At 36.4% G+C, this 16852-nt stretch overlaps 1 protein-coding gene across 1 annotated transcript in view; it reads left to right on the top strand.

The window, feature by feature from the left end:
- BIRC6 (baculoviral IAP repeat containing 6) overlaps positions 1-16852 on the top strand; it is a 174380-nt gene that overhangs the window by 120563 nt on the left and 36965 nt on the right. The window contains exons 64-65 of the mRNA XM_062490247.1: positions 661-825; positions 2733-2901. Of these exons, the coding sequence (XP_062346231.1) occupies positions 661-825; positions 2733-2901 (334 nt within the window). The remainder of the gene's footprint in view (positions 1-660; positions 826-2732; positions 2902-16852) is intronic.

The raw sequence follows: 16852 nt of genomic DNA, 5'->3' as shown, positions 1-16852 counted from the left end.
ATTGGTAAAAGCTGCATAAGCACTGTTGCAAAAACGTGCTCTCAGAAAATTTTAAGCATGAGTAACTTCCTTGCTCTTACCTAGAGAGGAGGTAGTGTGTATTTTAGTGACTCAGATCAAGTGTCAGAGCTATAGATATAACTTGCTTATAACTTGATATAACTATTCTCTTGCTATTTTGGAGCATTTATTCAAAATCAAGAAATAATTGAGCATTTTAACATTTAATTTCTGTTCTCTTGATAACATTGCCACTCCCATCCCCTTCATCCCATTGTGTTTAAGACTTCACTAGGTTCCAAACAGCAGTAATTACAGAGATGTGATGTTTAGAATTATATTGATTAAGTAGTATTTTAATACCTCTCATCATTTAAGCAGTGATAGTATCTTAAAAGAGAATGATAAAGGGCTTACAGTACTGGTCAGATTGAAGAACTACTTTCAACAGTTTACTGCTGACCTTTACTAGAGCTCCATATATGTAGCAGTCTTTCCTATGAAAAGCTTTGAATTTCTCTGGATCCTGATGATATCTTTAGAAAGTTAATAAACTGGGATTATATTCTTTTGCATAACAAAGGTTGTCAAAAGATAGAGCTACTAAGATGAAATAGTTAAATAATTGTGATTTTCTTCTTTTTTTTTTTTTTCCCTTAGCCACAGGTGTCAAGTACACACAATACTGCATCAACAGAAGAGCAGCAGTTGTATTGGGCTAAGGGTACAGGCTTTGGAACAGGCTCTACAGCTTCAGGATGGGATGTTGAACAAGCCTTGACTAAGCAAAGACTAGAAGAAGAGCATGTGACCTGCCTTCTACAGGTGTGTAATTGTGAAATTTTGATTAATGAGAGGAACTTAAAGCATGGATAGTAAAACTGGAGTTTTGTCAGTCACACAGTAGAGTAATTATAATATTTTGGGCAAAAATTATTTGCAAACAACTGTCTTAATGGAAAATTATATAGATCATATTTTGAGCAAGGCTGTTTTCGAATGTCACTAGACTGCTGCATAAAAAGACCTGGGTGTGAGTTCTGAAGAGAAAGGGAGCAAGGAGGTGTTACAGTGCATTTCCCTTGAGCTGTCACACACCTCTGTCAAAAGCACTGTACTCAGTCAAAAGTAAAGACTGTTCATTGAAGGAGAAGGATACAGGAATGGGCACTTTGTTCTGTGTGCCAAACTGTTACCTATTCATTTCTTGCATACTTTCACTCTACTTTAAGGAAATGCCTGTAGTTGCTACTGGTGTCCCTGAGTGTGTTATGCCAATATAACAAAATCTCATTCATACTAGAAAATCTTGAGTATGTCATTTACATGAAAACAGTAGTTCTCCAATAAACATCTAGATCTTAGTAAAATTCTGATGTCTTCTAAATACCTAAGGAAAAGAAGATCCTGCATAATCAGTCTTTTCAGTCCGTTGTGAAATCCAACCAATCCCTACTATCTTTGATCAATGTACAGAATATGGGATTGTATCTAGTCATCAAAAGTTTAATTCACAGAATCCTCAGTTAAAAGCATTAATTAACTTGCTAGGGTTAGAGCACAAAGGAGATGAAATTTTGGACAAGCTCCACCCCCCGATAAAGATACCATTTTGATGCTCAGTTATTTTACTCATTATAAATTACCTGGTGCAATCATCATATCTCTTGCAAAAGTGCCATTAATAAAATCTCAAAACATTTTTCTATGCAAGAAAGAGGAAAATGGCCTGAATTACTCTCAGCAAAGCTTCCAGGCAGTATTCTGTATTCTGCCAGGGAGAGGTTTAGCTATGAATGTGATAAGTCATGAAGTAAGGAGGCATTTGCTTAGGGCACTCAGCAGTTGAAGGAAGTAGCATTTTGCTGAACATGTCAGTCAGTTGTACAGCAGACTTCCTTTAGTCCCTGCTCTAGAAAGGTTTAAAGAAATTCTGTTGTACAGAGTGTTAATAAGATGCTGCAGCAAAATACTATGGATGTGGGGGTTAGAACAAAGGGGGAGGATGAAAGAAAAGAGAAGAGGCTGAAAAGGTGAATGGAGTCCCTGGGACTTCAAGCAGTACAGCCTGTCAGGCCTCAAAGTTATTTAGTTTGAGAGTCCAGCTGCACAAATCACAAGCACTTAGATCTGCAACACACAGTAAGGGCCTGTGAACTCAGCCACAGCCACCCTTGGGACAGGTGGGTTTCCCACCATTGCTGAGGGGAAGGATGCTCTTTGTTTACTCACATATGAGCCGTGCTCATCAATAGTTGTTCCTCCAGGTAACTGTTGTGCTCACCGTAACACTGTTTCATCTGTAAGCCCTGAAGTCCCATCCCAAAGGAAGTTACAAGTAATTTTGAAGCATTTGCAGTTGAAAAAAAGAAAATTCCTACTGCTGGTTAGTGTTCTAAAGTGGAAGGGACTGGTCAGCTGCAGGTCTCAGTGGTCTGAGCTGGAAAACGTGCTTTGAGTAACTCCAGCAGGTTTGTCAAAATTCATATTAATCGATCTCCTAAAATAATTCAGAATTATAATAGTTATTTCATTTTATCATTAGCCAAAGTTTGAATAATCTCATAACTGTATAGAAATTCTTATGAAACCTCTTTGGGCCTGCTGAATGAAATGCCAGAACTGAATTTGCAAAATAGTTAATGAAGTGTTAGGGCATCTGTCTTAAGGAAAGTCAAAGTTCTTTTGATTGAAATAAATCAGTTTTGAATAAATACTTTGGTGTATTTCAGGTTCTTGCCAGTTACATAAATCCTGCAGGGAGTGCATCAAATGAAGAGACTCAAACAAGCCATGAGGGGAGAGGCCAAAACAGCAGCGCTCTTCCATCCGTTCTCCTAGAGCTGCTCAGTCAGTCTTGTCTCATCCCAGCAATGTCATCATACCTCCGCAACGACTCAGGTAACGCGTCCTTGCCTCCTTCAGAATCAAAGCTGGCTTACTTCTGTCAAGTCAGTTCTTGTAGAAACAACAGGTGGTTCTTGCTAGTTTCAGTATACTTGCCAGTTTAGAATTTGATTAATGGAACATTCACTTGAGCCTTAGAAAACAAAATAAAATCGAATGATCAGACAGAATCTTGTTGAAATGCTCGCGTTTGTTTCGATATCTCTTTAAATTTGAAGTTCAGTTCTTCAGCTGTTGAAACTAACAGGAAAATGGTGTTTTCTTCTGAAAAGTTTACATGTTAGTTCTTCTACAGAGGATACACAGAGAAAAGGAGTACTTTTCACAAGACCATGAAGCTTACTGTGAAGAAAAATGTTAATTTTAAATAAAATTGAGGAAATGCATGCCTGAATTCAGTAAATGTTGCACATAATAGGACAGTTCTACTTCAGTCAAAGCTTTTTTTTTTTAATTTAGGAAATACAATAGTGAGCCTCTTACCAGAGCTGCAAAAAGATTTCAAATATATGGGAACAACTAAATTGTTCAGTTTTTTTAAGCAAAACCAAGTGATTTCTATAAGTTCATCAAATACCTTCTCATAATTGTAAAGCAAAGATGCTTTGATAGTTTTCATCTGGTATGTTGTACCTTGCTGAGGAAACCATTTCAGTTTTACAAGGTGGTGTGAAGCAGTATGAATTAAGCAAATGTCTGTGCAGAACTAATGAGAAAATCAGCAGACTGGGTTTGTGATTTATGTTCAGTCTCACTAGATGACAGGCTTTAGTATGGAGATGAACCTTAGGTTGGATTTTTATTAAGTTACTTTGTTTATAAAGATGGATTTAATCCTTAAGTATCTGGAGGAGTTGTTCCAAATCTGAGTAATTTAGTTTTGGAGCTTATTTTGCCTGCCCTATTTTTGGAGCAACTGATAAATGTCTTTATCACATTACTGCAGTTCTTTGGGATGCCAGTTGGAGGGTGTGGTGATGTGAATTCACAAAACAATTTTATAGCTCCGTGAATTACAGCATATATTTGATGTTTGAGGTAAAAGAGAAATCATCCCTGTCAGAAGTATTTCCAAAGCTACTTAGGACTAAAACAGGAATGTAGCTCTTTTAATTTGTACTGACTAGGGCATTACATAATCTTGTGTGATGGAATGGAACTAGTTCAAAAAGTCTGCTGGGGTCTTAGAGTAAAAACAAAAATATTAAGATCTTGCTAGTCTGCAGTTTGACCCCTCACCGTAATTTTGTAATGAATTTATTGGTTCGTTTTTGCACATATTGCAATGAGGAAAATGAACTAATGATAGACCAATCTTGTTATCGCATTTGAAAATACAATGTAAAACAATCAAGGAAATTATAAAGTAAAAGAATAAAGTAATCTTTCTAACAGATACTCATAAATTCTTTATTGAGGAAAAGGAAGAGTCATTGAAAGGCCTGGCAAAAATGCCATGTCATCTAAAGGATGAAACGTTGGTCCTGAGTTACAGATGAATCATAGCTTCCGAAATTGCTTTCTGCTGTTTTCAATAGAAGAATGTATCTATCTGTGTAAGTCACCTTTAACTGGGAGAGAACAGTCAGATACTGATAGAAGAGATGAGATATGTGGCTGGTGGCAAGAAGTTCAGACTAGCTTGGCTTTCAGGGACCATTTGTTTTCTCAACATGCAAAGAAAAGGCAAAGTTTCGGTGGGGCGTGTTCATTTTAAGGATATCTTCCACTGCTGAACTACTGTTGTTTGTGGTTGGCAGGAAGTGTTGAAATGTTGTGCCCAAGCATTAACAATTAGGAAAGAATGAGCAATATAGCAGTTAAACTATATTAAAGCAAAACAAAACCTCACTTTTCAGAGAAAAAAATGAAAACTACTCTTCAGTTTACAAGTTCACAAAGAATGGGGTTATTTCTATTGAAATTTAGAACTGTAAAATCTGAGGGTTGTTATCCTTTGATTCATCCAAGCAATGTGAGTGTTTCCTGCTAACAATGCTCTCCTGGATTTAAAAAATAATAACTTTGCAGGCTTGCATTGGTCAAGCTCATCTTTGGAAGCACAGTAGGATTGCAGCATGAAAGGGAAATGTGCAAAAAAGATGACTTCTGGAAAGAATATGTTCTCTTTGTTAATATTTGAGCCAGGTGCATTTAGTTGGGAAGGACCCCCTGAAAACAGTTTGTCTTAGTGGTAACAAGGCATAATTCCAATGCAGTAATTACTGCTGAGTTGAAAGGCAGACAGATAATTTTCACATTAATGAGTGCAAGTTGCACGTGATGCTGGGGCTCTTGGTGTCACTGACACTGAGTGTCAGGAGACACAGCTAACACAAGAGAGTCAGGTTGAGAAGCTCTGAAGCTGTGTTAAGTTCTGGTACAATGCTTGTGGGACTGAAAAATTTCCTTAATGTGTTTATAGTTCAAACATTTCAAATATGGCAATTACTTTCTTATTATTACTACTATTTTTATTTTATTTTAAATCTCGAAGATCAATGCAATGTAGAAGAACAAATTTGAGTCTTTCCTGATAGAGCTTTATCAAATTTCAAATTTCTCTATCTCCAATACCTGTCTCTTCCCTAGCAGGGCTGAACGGGAATCTAGGGAGAGTAGGAAAGGGAAAAGCATTAGTAGTAATGCGCATGGATTTGGTATTCTAATTTTCAGACTTCTGCTGTCAAAATGTACTTTTATGAGGAAGAAGCAGGTAACTGTATTTCGTCTGTAACATGCTGGACTGAGAAATTAGGATACTGCAAATAGAATGCTAATAGAGTGTTCCTGGGTTCTGGCACCCAAGCAGGAACAAGCTGTGCCCAGCACAGTGGTGGCAGAAATTAGCAATTTTCAGCAGCTCTGTAACTTTTTCAGATTTAAATGGGTACTAGTGGGACCAGCTGAAGGTTACCTTTATGCTGAAGGTATTCAGCCACATTTTAGGTCTTGTAGTTGTTGGAACAATAATGATCTTCACATATCCATATGCATCTATCATACACATAAAATTAAGGACAAAAAAGGTTTTTATAAAGAAATAGGTGCAATGAAGCCTCAGGCATGGTCTTTCCATCCATTGCACAGTAGGCTGGTAATTCTGTGGTAATATAAGAAAGTAAGTATTCTGGTATTGATGTGAATCTTGTGTTTTGTTTACACATGTTCAGTTAGCTACAGGTCTGGCACATCCAGCTTGCAAAGCTCTTTTGGCAGATTGGGCTGTGTCACAGCTGTAAATCTATCTAGGCTTTTTGTTGCTTCAGTTTATTTTGGCATCCTGCTTAATTTACCCAAAACATACATGGACTAGATTGTTATCTATATAGTTCTAGATAAAGGAATATTGATCAGACAAGCAGTGTTCACATAGCATTTAATCTTCTAGAAATGTCACCTTGAACCAGATCAGTACAAACCAGATTGCTCTGATATGTTCTGCTGCTTCATCTGCATCAAAGAGAGGTGACTGTGAAGTCCTTGAAAATTGGGAACTGACCACTTTAATTAATTTCTGTAATTGCTTTTTTCCTTGTAGAAAATGAAGGTTTATCTGTCTCTGAAGAACTTTCCTTAGTATGCAAGATAGCTCTCGTCACAAGGGGCAATAGCTGCTGTAATCCTCACCATTTCTTGATCATTCTTTTGGTGTTTGTTTTGTGTCTTGTTATGGCATTACTGTGGCTTTTATTATCTTTCATTCTGTAAATGAAAAGAGTTTATTTTTGCAACATGGTTGGTTGGGAGTGTTTTATTGTATCTATGTTTGATCCTAAGACTTAACTCATATTTACATTTGTAAAATTGGTGTAGTTTTTAACTTCTATATCATGAAACAGCTAGCATATATTCATTACCATGCATATATGCACATTTCACACCAAAAACTGTAATGTAAAATCTTTTCACTATTGCCTTGTGTACAGCATGTTTAATTTGAATGAATTTAGGGACTCTTTCAAATATGTGAACAATTCTCTTCCTGACAAAATGCACAGCAATAAAATTTGCACTGTAGAACAAGAGCTTCCCAGCAGACATGTCACCATACATGACTATCTTGATGGTCTAGATTTTGCTGATACAAGTAAGAGTTTTTTAACTGATAGGTTTATGGAAACTAATACAAGCTAGTATTTGCAAGTGTGAGAGAAGAAAGCAATATTTATAATAGCCTTTGTAGCTGACAAGATTTATAGACACAAGGCAGTGGAAAGGAGTCATGAAACAAGGCAAATCAAGTGGCTTTTAGAACAGGGCAGGGACTGTCTGCTTTCTAATAGGCTTGAACATAAGAAGCCCAGTGAAGTTGGGATTTGTCAATACCACAATATTAGGTAGTCTCTTTATGGTAAAAAATAATTTTGTACTGGTTTGTCCTTAAACTAGTATCTTAGAGATGACTTAGATTTGTTTAAAGCCAAATATCATGATTTGTTATCATATTTTCCTTGGAAAACAGATCTCATAGCAGGTTGCAGAATTCGGCTTGAATTCTCCTTGTTTGAATTTCCAGGCTTACAGGAAGCAGATGATACTGTAATTTTAGCTGGGGTGTTCTTGCAGGCCCCTTTCTTAAGCACCTTTCCTTCTTTGGTGGACAAAGATGCTGTGTGATGTGGTCAGCATAGTTTGTAGTCTTATATGAGCTTAGTCTTCCCGGGGTTTTACTGCTGAGAAGAGATGATGCATTTCTTTGGGGGGGCTTTGCTAAAAGGATTGTCTTTACTGACCAGCATCTTCCACTTGATGAGAATCCAATATTTGCTTCCAATGCACTTTTCATAGTTCACCAAGTACTACAACATCATGGACTTGTGGATTTATTACTCTTGTGCTGCTTTATCCTGCTACCAAATACCTCACTATGAACTTTTTCTAATCAGTACTGTGGACCAATCTGTTGAATGTGAATATGCTGCTTCTTTTTCTGCCTCTTTTGGTGTACCTTTGTTAGCTGAGTCCATTGAAGTCATACTGTTCAGGCCTCAGAGCATGAACTGCACTAGCTGGTCTGCTGAAGATAAGAGTATTTCTTTTCTAGCAATCATACTTGTTCTCAGGGCATAAAATAGTGTTGTTTTACTTTCTACCAAGTAATCCAGTCCCACTGAACTGATTATTTTGAGTGCTCTGAGACAGGTACCCTGAGCTCTTTATTCATCCATCACTGAAGGTGTGACAGTACTGCTGCAGTGTGAGTGTTGAATCATCTTGCAACTCTGCTTTTCCCTTAGACTGTTGACTTTTTGCTGTGTATGATGAGAGGTAGTTGGTATTAAGGGTTTTTTGTTTTGTTTTGTTTTGGTTTTTTTTTGTGAAATTCTTAAGCGTATATTGGATTAAACATAGAAGTACCAAAGCTGTTTATTAGAGCTCATTTAACTAAAGTTAGATTTAGGTCCACATGAGTATAGCCTGCAGGTATTGCCTGTTAAGAAAGAACATCAGATTGTTGTTTTAAAACAAAATGTATACTGAGGTAATCTAATGATAAAGTTATTCTGTGACTTTCCACTAAGGGTCAGAGCCTTTGCAATAAATGAAATTACAAGTACAGTGGCATTTTAGATACGCAGCATATAACTACTGGAATTAAAAATTCTCCTAGCCTTCATTAATGTTAATGAGCTCATTCATTGGTAAAAGAATCATGGTGACCCTTTGCCACATTTGGTAATATTTTTGGGATTGGTTTTTGTCTGTTTTGCTGTTGAAGAGCTGACAGAGAAAAGGTGCAGTATTTCACTGTAATGCTGATGTACTAGTTGAACCATGATTTTGAGAAGAGAGCTATGCACTGAAATGATACGAAACAAAACTGTTTATTTATTTCACAGAATTGACAAGTTTTAAATAACTTCAAGATCAAAATAAACAGCAGTAATTTCTACCTGAATTTCACTTTTCAGGTTCTTGTAATATTTCATTTAGAGACCCATCTCAAATATCCTGGTACTATGAGATTAAATGCAGTAATATCCATAAGTATGTAGATATAAGAAGTACATTGAAAAAATTAATAATGGTAATATCTGTTCTATAATCTTAAATAAACATTAGTAACCTGAATAATTCCTCTAGAATGTAGCTTAGTTTTACAGAATGCTTTGGTGCTTCAGATACTAAAAATAAGTATACATTTAATAGAGCCTTGCTGAAGACTGTGGCTGGTGAATAAATTTTCTTGTCTCCATGTGCTTCCTTCCAGTGCAGCCTCAGCTCTGTTAATCATTTCTTCTAGTTGAGCCAGTATTAACTCAGAATTACAAAACCAGAATATACTGTCTTCCACCTCATTTGTCCATAAATCAGTGTTACAGTGTGTTTCTGCAACTGACAGAAGTAGCATTGCCAAATTCATTCTCTTCTAGGTCCCTGACCTTATTCTGTGCATGTACTGGTTTTGAAGTGGTTTCAAATGCTCAGTTGGTTTAGCAGTTACCAAATTCTATCCACTAATAAGCTATCACCTATATAAGGGATGTATTTCTTCACATGTCATTTTATGGAGGGACTGGATGTAGTTTTATAGCCTAGAAGAAATTGAGCTGATATTCAAAAATGCAGCTGCTCTGTTGTTCCTCTGTGGCACAGGTAATTGTAAGAAAAGTATTTATTAAAATCAGTTTCTTTTTACTTTTTTTGTGTTATTTGTTTAATGAGTTTTTAATCCTAAGCTTTCAAAAGTGATTTTCATTATAAGGTACATGTGAGATACATTCATGTATGCAAAAGCTTCTATGGTCTTAGACTGTCTGTAGCTTTGGATCTAGTTTAAAGGCATATGTAGATTTAATTAAATGAGTGGAATGAGTTTCACTAATTTCAGTAGCCAAGTGTTATGTTCTGGGAAGTATGATTAAGAGTTGCAATTCTGGGCCTCAGTCATAGACAGTGCAAAAAGGGAAAATTTATTCAGGACCTGGTCCAGAAAGGGAGAGTACAGTCTTCTGGACAAAGGTTAAACTTGTTTTCCATGCAGCACTGTGAATCCTTGCATTATATGTTTTACTTGAAAGTAAGCATCATGGTGAAAAGATGACAATTGTATTTGGCTTCTGTTAAACACATTCTAAAAATGGTGATATAGAAAATGTAATTTAAGATATTTTTCATTTAGAGAATATATATTAGTGTTTCATTGTAATTATTAATACATCTTAAAAGAAGTACTAAAATTATTCTTTATTTTTTCACACCACTTTAAAGTACTTTTAATTAGAAAAGCACATTGTCAGTATAGCATGATGATTTCAAATACAGATTTAGTAAAGGCAAGAAAATAACCTTTTTCAGCTTTCCACAAGACTAACAAAAATGCTGCAGAATATAGTCAATAATTAAAATTTTATTTATAATATTAGAACTTTTTCTAGTATAACAGTGTTCTTGTTTCCACACTTATTATACATTAGTGTTAAGTTATAATCCTAAATTATGGTGGCCTAGAAATAAAAAACCCCTTTGCCTGTTTTCTGGTCTCAGCTATGAAGAGACATACTGCACAAAAGCATAAAAGGCATGGGACTGGCTTGTAGTTACTTACATATTTAGTCTATCTCTTTCTATGTTCTGATTATTTCAGTGTTTGCCTACATTTCTGTCTTGCATGTTTGCTGGCAATAAAACAGTGCTGACTCTGATCCCTACTATTCAGATTTCATCTGTTACCAACGAGAAGTTGTATTTGGTCTGCCTTTATTTACGTAATTTAGCACCCTAGCTGGGCTCATAGGTGCACTTTGCAGTCACTGATGCAGCACCCTTAGCCAGACACTTCTCTCTGGAATGTTTTTGATACTCTTTTCAGAGACAGGTGGGTTTTTTGCTTTAAATTTAGAAATCATCCTTACCATTGCAGGTCTTTGCACTTTGTGCTGTACAATTGATTTTCAAAAATGTCATCAAAGTGTAGTGTAGATGTACACAAAAACAATAACAAATAAATTGAGCACAGTTCCAATAATCCCGAGCAGTGCTAAAATAGATTCTTCTTTTTCCTCTTTCTCCTCTTGCCTTTTTACATCTTCCAGTGTTGTGATGGCAGAGGTTCCCATTTTTCCTGCAAATACCTTCACCAGTATTCTGGGAGCTAGCTAGAAGAAAGAAAGCAAATGGTAAATCTGGTCTGACAAACCTGCAAGCTTTGATCTTTTTAAAAACAATTATGTAGCTCTTCATACAACATTTCTTAATGCTGCATTTATTGAGTTGTGTCCATCTTTTGTTTTCTTTTTGTATGAACATGTCCATGTTAAAAATAAATGTTCTCTAGGTACAGACTTGATAGGAGTGAAAAATAGCTTGGTGCTTCAAGCCAGTTAATATGCTTTATTACAAAAGACATTTAAATGTGTCTTTAGCCAGCTAATTTGTTTCCTTATAAAAGATGATACTGGTGAAACCAGGTATGTGAGCATTGCCAAATACTCTGAAATGCCTGGGGAGGATATATGCATTTTCAGTTTTTCTTAAGTATTTAACTGCTACATAACAAAAACAGTTGAAAATATTCCTTCCTTCTATTTTCAAACATGGAAAATATGCCTCCTTAATACAGTATTACAGTTGTTTTTCACCAGTGAGCCCCAGGAAGGCAACTGCAAGCGAGATCTTATCCTTTTTCATGTTTAATAGATCAGCTTTTGGACCTCCATGCAACAGTAAACATTTAACAGAAAATGTCTGTCTCTTCAAATATAAAGGTGCTTGTTATATATGCTGATTACTGCAGTATGCTACAGGATGGTAGTACTTCTATTGTAGCAACATTCTGTGCAGTATAAGAACTCAAGTAGACATTTACACATGCATATGTGATTTGTTATCTTTTTTTGGTTGCAGGAGTGAGGTTGACAGGTCGTTTCTATTACTTAGCTGCTCTCGTACTCTTAATTTACAGTCAAATATTCTCTAGAAACATATTCCCTGTAAAATTATGTTTACTGGTGACTGGGATGTTGATGTTGTATGTAATCTGCTATGCTGTTTTAGCTTTATCGATCAGAAATTTGATGGGGATTTCTACTAGTTCATATCACTCCAGTTTACTGAAGATACACAATCATTTTATAGTGCAATAGCATCCTTCTCTCCTGGCAAACGGCTTTAATCGTTAGACATTAATGCATTTCTGCTGTGAGTCTAATTAATGTCATCAGCTCAGAGCATATCTTACAGAAAGGTTAAGGAAAATGGTATTTCTTACCCTACATTGCATCAGGAATAAAATGTCATCAGACATGCTTCTTACTCGTCGATTCAGTGGCAAGCCAGGCTTTTATCTTCATGAAGGGGCTGCTCTGCTCTCTCAGACAGACCAGATAGGAACACGAACAGTTTCTTGATGAAGAAGTTTATCGGTGAGGATAATAATGTTGCAGAATCTTCCAAATGACTGGTGTTCTTTCTCAGTAATCCACTAAAGCAAGTGTAGTCAAAAAAACAGTAAAGCTTTTTCTCATAATGCTCCTCACTGTAGACTAATTCTCATACAAATCGAGGTTTTTTTTTCCTTAGCTGATGCAGATCAACAAAATGCATGCCGTTCTGTTCTGTCTTAAAAGAAAATGCAAACAGGTCCTGGTTTTATTCAGTTATACTTAGTTATTTATTAGGACTTCAGAAACCCAGCCTTTGATTTACTCTTTGTGGCAGCCGTCTGAAGAGGCTTTCTCACGTTGACATGCTGTAATTCCAAATGCAGCGAACTACGTGCAGTCACACTATGTAATTTTAGTCCACCCTGAAAAAGGATGGAAGGAGGTCTGCTTTGCTGGCAGTGGTGTGAGTGCTGTCACACACCTGCCTTCAGAGCCTCTGGAAAGAATTCCAAGGTATTCTTCGGAGCATTGCATAACTCAGCCAGGCAAATCTGAAGAGAGGAATGACAGTGGCTTTAGTTGCACACTGTGGTGAGCTGTGACATTGATTAAACATGCACTTGGCACTTGCTGAATAAAGAAGGAGCTACGAGCCACCCTTGCAGACAGTGAGTTGCATAACAATGTGTGATGGCTCTGCTGTTTCATCGTCAGGCCAGGCACATTTTAATCTTGTACCAATGGAGAAAGTGCGGGTGTAATGAGGAGCAGAGTTAACTGTACTTCGGGGTTTTCTCTGGAAGTGCTGCATGACAAATGGTGACATTAAGGCATTCAAGCTGAAACAGTGTTTCTGCCTTTTGTCTTTTTATGCTTTGTTTGATAGGCAGTTGTTTCTATGGGAAAGAAATGCTTTTCCACTTTTATTCACCACCCAAAGAATGCAGGTTACCATGTAATTAATGAAAACACTTGCAAATAATCCTGTTCTGATTTCATAGGAAGCCTGAACACAATTTTTTCCTGCTTAAATCAGAGAGGCAATTTTTCCTGCCTAATTGGAAAGGGGGGAGAACTCTGTAAAGTCTTCTCCACCCAGTCTCTCCAGATTAAAAAAAAAACCAAAAAAAAAAAGCACACCATTTTAATAAGCTCTGGAAGGAGTTGTATTTCAAATAATTTCATTCAGTCACTTTGATCTACGCAGGCTACCAATGCAATGTGTTTTCATTGGTGTACCATAGCTTCTTGATGTGAATGCAGCTGTATTTTACATCTATTGGAAAACTTGTTTTATAAAAAATACTTGCAATGCCAAGCAAGTCAGAATTCAAATGTACAAATATGTGCTGTTGTAAATGTTTATGAATAATCAAAATGCAAGTAATCAGATTGAGTTTGAACAATGGGAATATAACTGGAAACCTTAATAATTTTCCACAGTAGCGTGTTCTAGGAGTTACAAAGCATTGTTTGAAATTCAGTGTTGAAAAATCTTTTGTAGACAAAGCAGAAATCAGTAAAATCATTGTTTTAAACTCTTCCACTTTCAACTTAATTTACCTTACATTTTTTTCTTCTTGTTTTTCCTAAGTGTCTTAAAGTACATTTGTTGCTTTCTTAGTAACACACAAAACAGCGTATTTTGCATGTGCATTATTTTAATGGTAAATACCATGTTTGAAGTACTGTGAGTTGTATGGTATTTGTATATTTGCCCTTTATCACAAAAGTTATGTTGCCTCAGTGAAATTGTTTGGTTCTAGAAGAATTAACTAATTAGGTTAAACTTCTCCAGCATAGCTTTCTTAAATAAAAATGTTCTAATATGTATATATGGTCTTTCCTTTCAAGCTTTTCCCTTTCTCTGATAGCACTACTTCATCTTCAGTTGTTCTTGCAATTGTTTTGTGTTTATGTAACTTGAATGTATTTCTGTATTCATTTAGATCCATTGAGAGATAAAAAGATGGGGGAATTTTCAACTGTGTATTCTGACCATTCACACTGCTGACAGCACCTAGCAGTAGCAGAATTTTCAAGCTGCTGTACTGTATTAACCCTCACATGTTAAAAATCAAACACTTTCCTTTGTGAAAGAGGAAAATTTCACAACGTGCATATTTTATTAAAAGATGAATGATATATTTGCAGCTCCACTGCAAATAATTACTATGTACCCACAAAGAGCAGCAAAAAAAATCCTGTAACATTTCTTGGCCTGGTTATTACCGTGGTTGAGGTCTCATCGTGCTCTGCTGTTTTTAGAATTGTGCTGCAACTGGCACTTCAGTGGCTGCGGTGAACCCTGGGAAACAATTCTGCGTGGGCTGTCTTTGCACACAGGTGAGGGGCAGAGATGCCTCCTGCACAGCCTGATTCAGATGCAGTGTTTGTCACGGGCTGATGGCGTTTCTGTCTCACATCCTGCCATTGCATTGGTATGCGTGTCTGTGTGGACATGACGTGAATGGGTTTGGGAAACAGACCCAGCCAGAAATAAATCTCCAGCACGACACAGTAAGGAGGATGGGGAAGTAGCTGCTTAGGCTGTCAGTGGTGGCAAAGATTTGTTGTTTGAGCAGAAGCAAATAAAGGTTGTTAGACTTAACATTTGTCAGTTATAGGAAACTCACGGAATTCATCCATTTTGGGTGGAAGCTGGCATTTACAAATAACTCCCTTATAGCTACAGCGCATCTCCAGCGTGAAGAGAAAACTTCATGCAAGATTTCTCACATGAGTGAAGTGAATAATGTAGGTTGATTAGAAAAGACCTTGATGTACGCGTAATAGTCAATATTTGGGAAGATGGGGAGATAGTTTACATTATGTGTAAAATAACATTAAGAATCTGGGAGTACATTTTATAGATGTCAGTAATAAACCTACCTGTTTGGGGTGAAAATGACATGGTTATGTAGTATTTGGAGTTTGGACACTGGTATCCAAAAACATCCTAAATTTAATTCTGTTACTTCCATCTAGGAAGAGCTTTCAAGCACTTAGTAAGACTTTGGCAACTCCTCAGTAACTGATTTATGTGATATTCTGAGAGTAGGACAAATTTGGTTGATTAAGAGGTCACTCAGTCCATTACCTCTGAAGTCACTTCTATTGCATGGGAATAGACCTTAAGCAATACAAATGTATGTCATATTTTAAAGGTATTCATACTTAAGGGGAAGTTGCCAAGCTGTCTTGTAAGAACTCCATGGTATAAATTCAGCTGTTTATGGTCTTGATCCTCTGATGATGGTTATCCTGCTATACACTACAGCTACGAGTAAGGTGGTACACCCAGAGCATCACAATTGCAAAAGAAGCAAGTTTTCTTAAGCGTATGTTTTCTTTTTCCTCATGTATTTTTATGACTTTATAGAATTTTGGATTTTGTGCCCTCTAAAGTTATTCTATATGCTGTGTTTTTTCATTACGATAGCATGTTTTGACTCAGATAATACCTAGGTTTTAAAGTCTATTTAGGTTAAAATGTTGTAGTGAAATCCAAAAGATCATTTGTCCGTGAAGACTGTTTTCCCTTGTAGTTTTTCTGAATTTTCCCCAAGATGCAGAAAAGTACTTGAAATTAAGTAGCACATGTATTCTGAAGGATGATGTATTCTAGGTTTCTTCTCCAACAACCCCCACAAACTTCCCTCTATGAGGTCTGATGGTTTTTCAGTTGAATTGCAGAACAATAGAGCAAAGCTGTGTCTCTCGGGAGATGCAATAGGATGCACAAATTAAGATGAACTGGTTGTCTTAGCATAAGCAAGAGCTGGATAGTCACATTTCTTATTTCTTCTTTAGTATTTTTTCTTTTTTTTTCCCTCTCTCTCCTGATAACACAGTTACTGTTTTCTTTGTGGGAGCTGTTAGCCTATTTTTTATGACACAGATTGATGTGTGATGCCCCTGAGTCAGCAGTGATAGGCATGGCAAGGTTTCAAAGTATTTTTTTACTTGTCTGCTGAACAAAGAGGAAGGACTCAGGTCCTCCATCTGAAGCAACACAAGTTATTTTAAGTATTTTCTTACTATTTTCTTACTTTCTTACTATTTTCTTACTTATATAAGTATGTACTTATATATACTTTCTTATATACTTTATTAGTATTTTATTACTTTCTTACTGTTCTCTTTCATGGCTCTTTTATGTATCTCAGTTCAGCATTGACTTGATGATTTTGACACTTCTGCTAGCTATACACTTCATCTTTATTTCCTTCTGATTGAGGAACTTAATTTTCTTTTGGCTATTGTCTGGGGATTTTCCTGATTTTGTAACTTAGATGCTGACCCAAAATACCCTTGGAAAAATTTAGAATTCTCTCATAACTAGCTACAGTCAGTTCCCACCTGTCAGTTTTTGCTTAGCAAAAATGTTCTCGTTTCAGTCTCTCTCCTTTGCTCGGAAATAGTTCTGCATTAAGAAGTCAATTAAATGGATGTGAAGTATTGCCATTTCTTCTGCCACAACCTTTCAACACCATCTTCTCTTGTTACTGGTCAAGCTCAATTCCTGTGATCATGGTCAGAATGGACACTGCTATTTTGTCAAGAAAAGTACTAAGTTTGACAGTGGAGTAAAAGTTCAGAAAAAAAAGCCTTTG

The sequence above is a fragment of the Cinclus cinclus genome, chromosome 3, assembly GCF_963662255.1.
Source record: "Cinclus cinclus chromosome 3, bCinCin1.1, whole genome shotgun sequence".
NCBI classification, from domain to species: domain Eukaryota; kingdom Metazoa; phylum Chordata; class Aves; order Passeriformes; family Cinclidae; genus Cinclus; species Cinclus cinclus.
The sequence above is the reverse complement of the archived record's forward strand: the minus strand, read 5'-3'. Positions and strand labels throughout refer to the sequence as shown.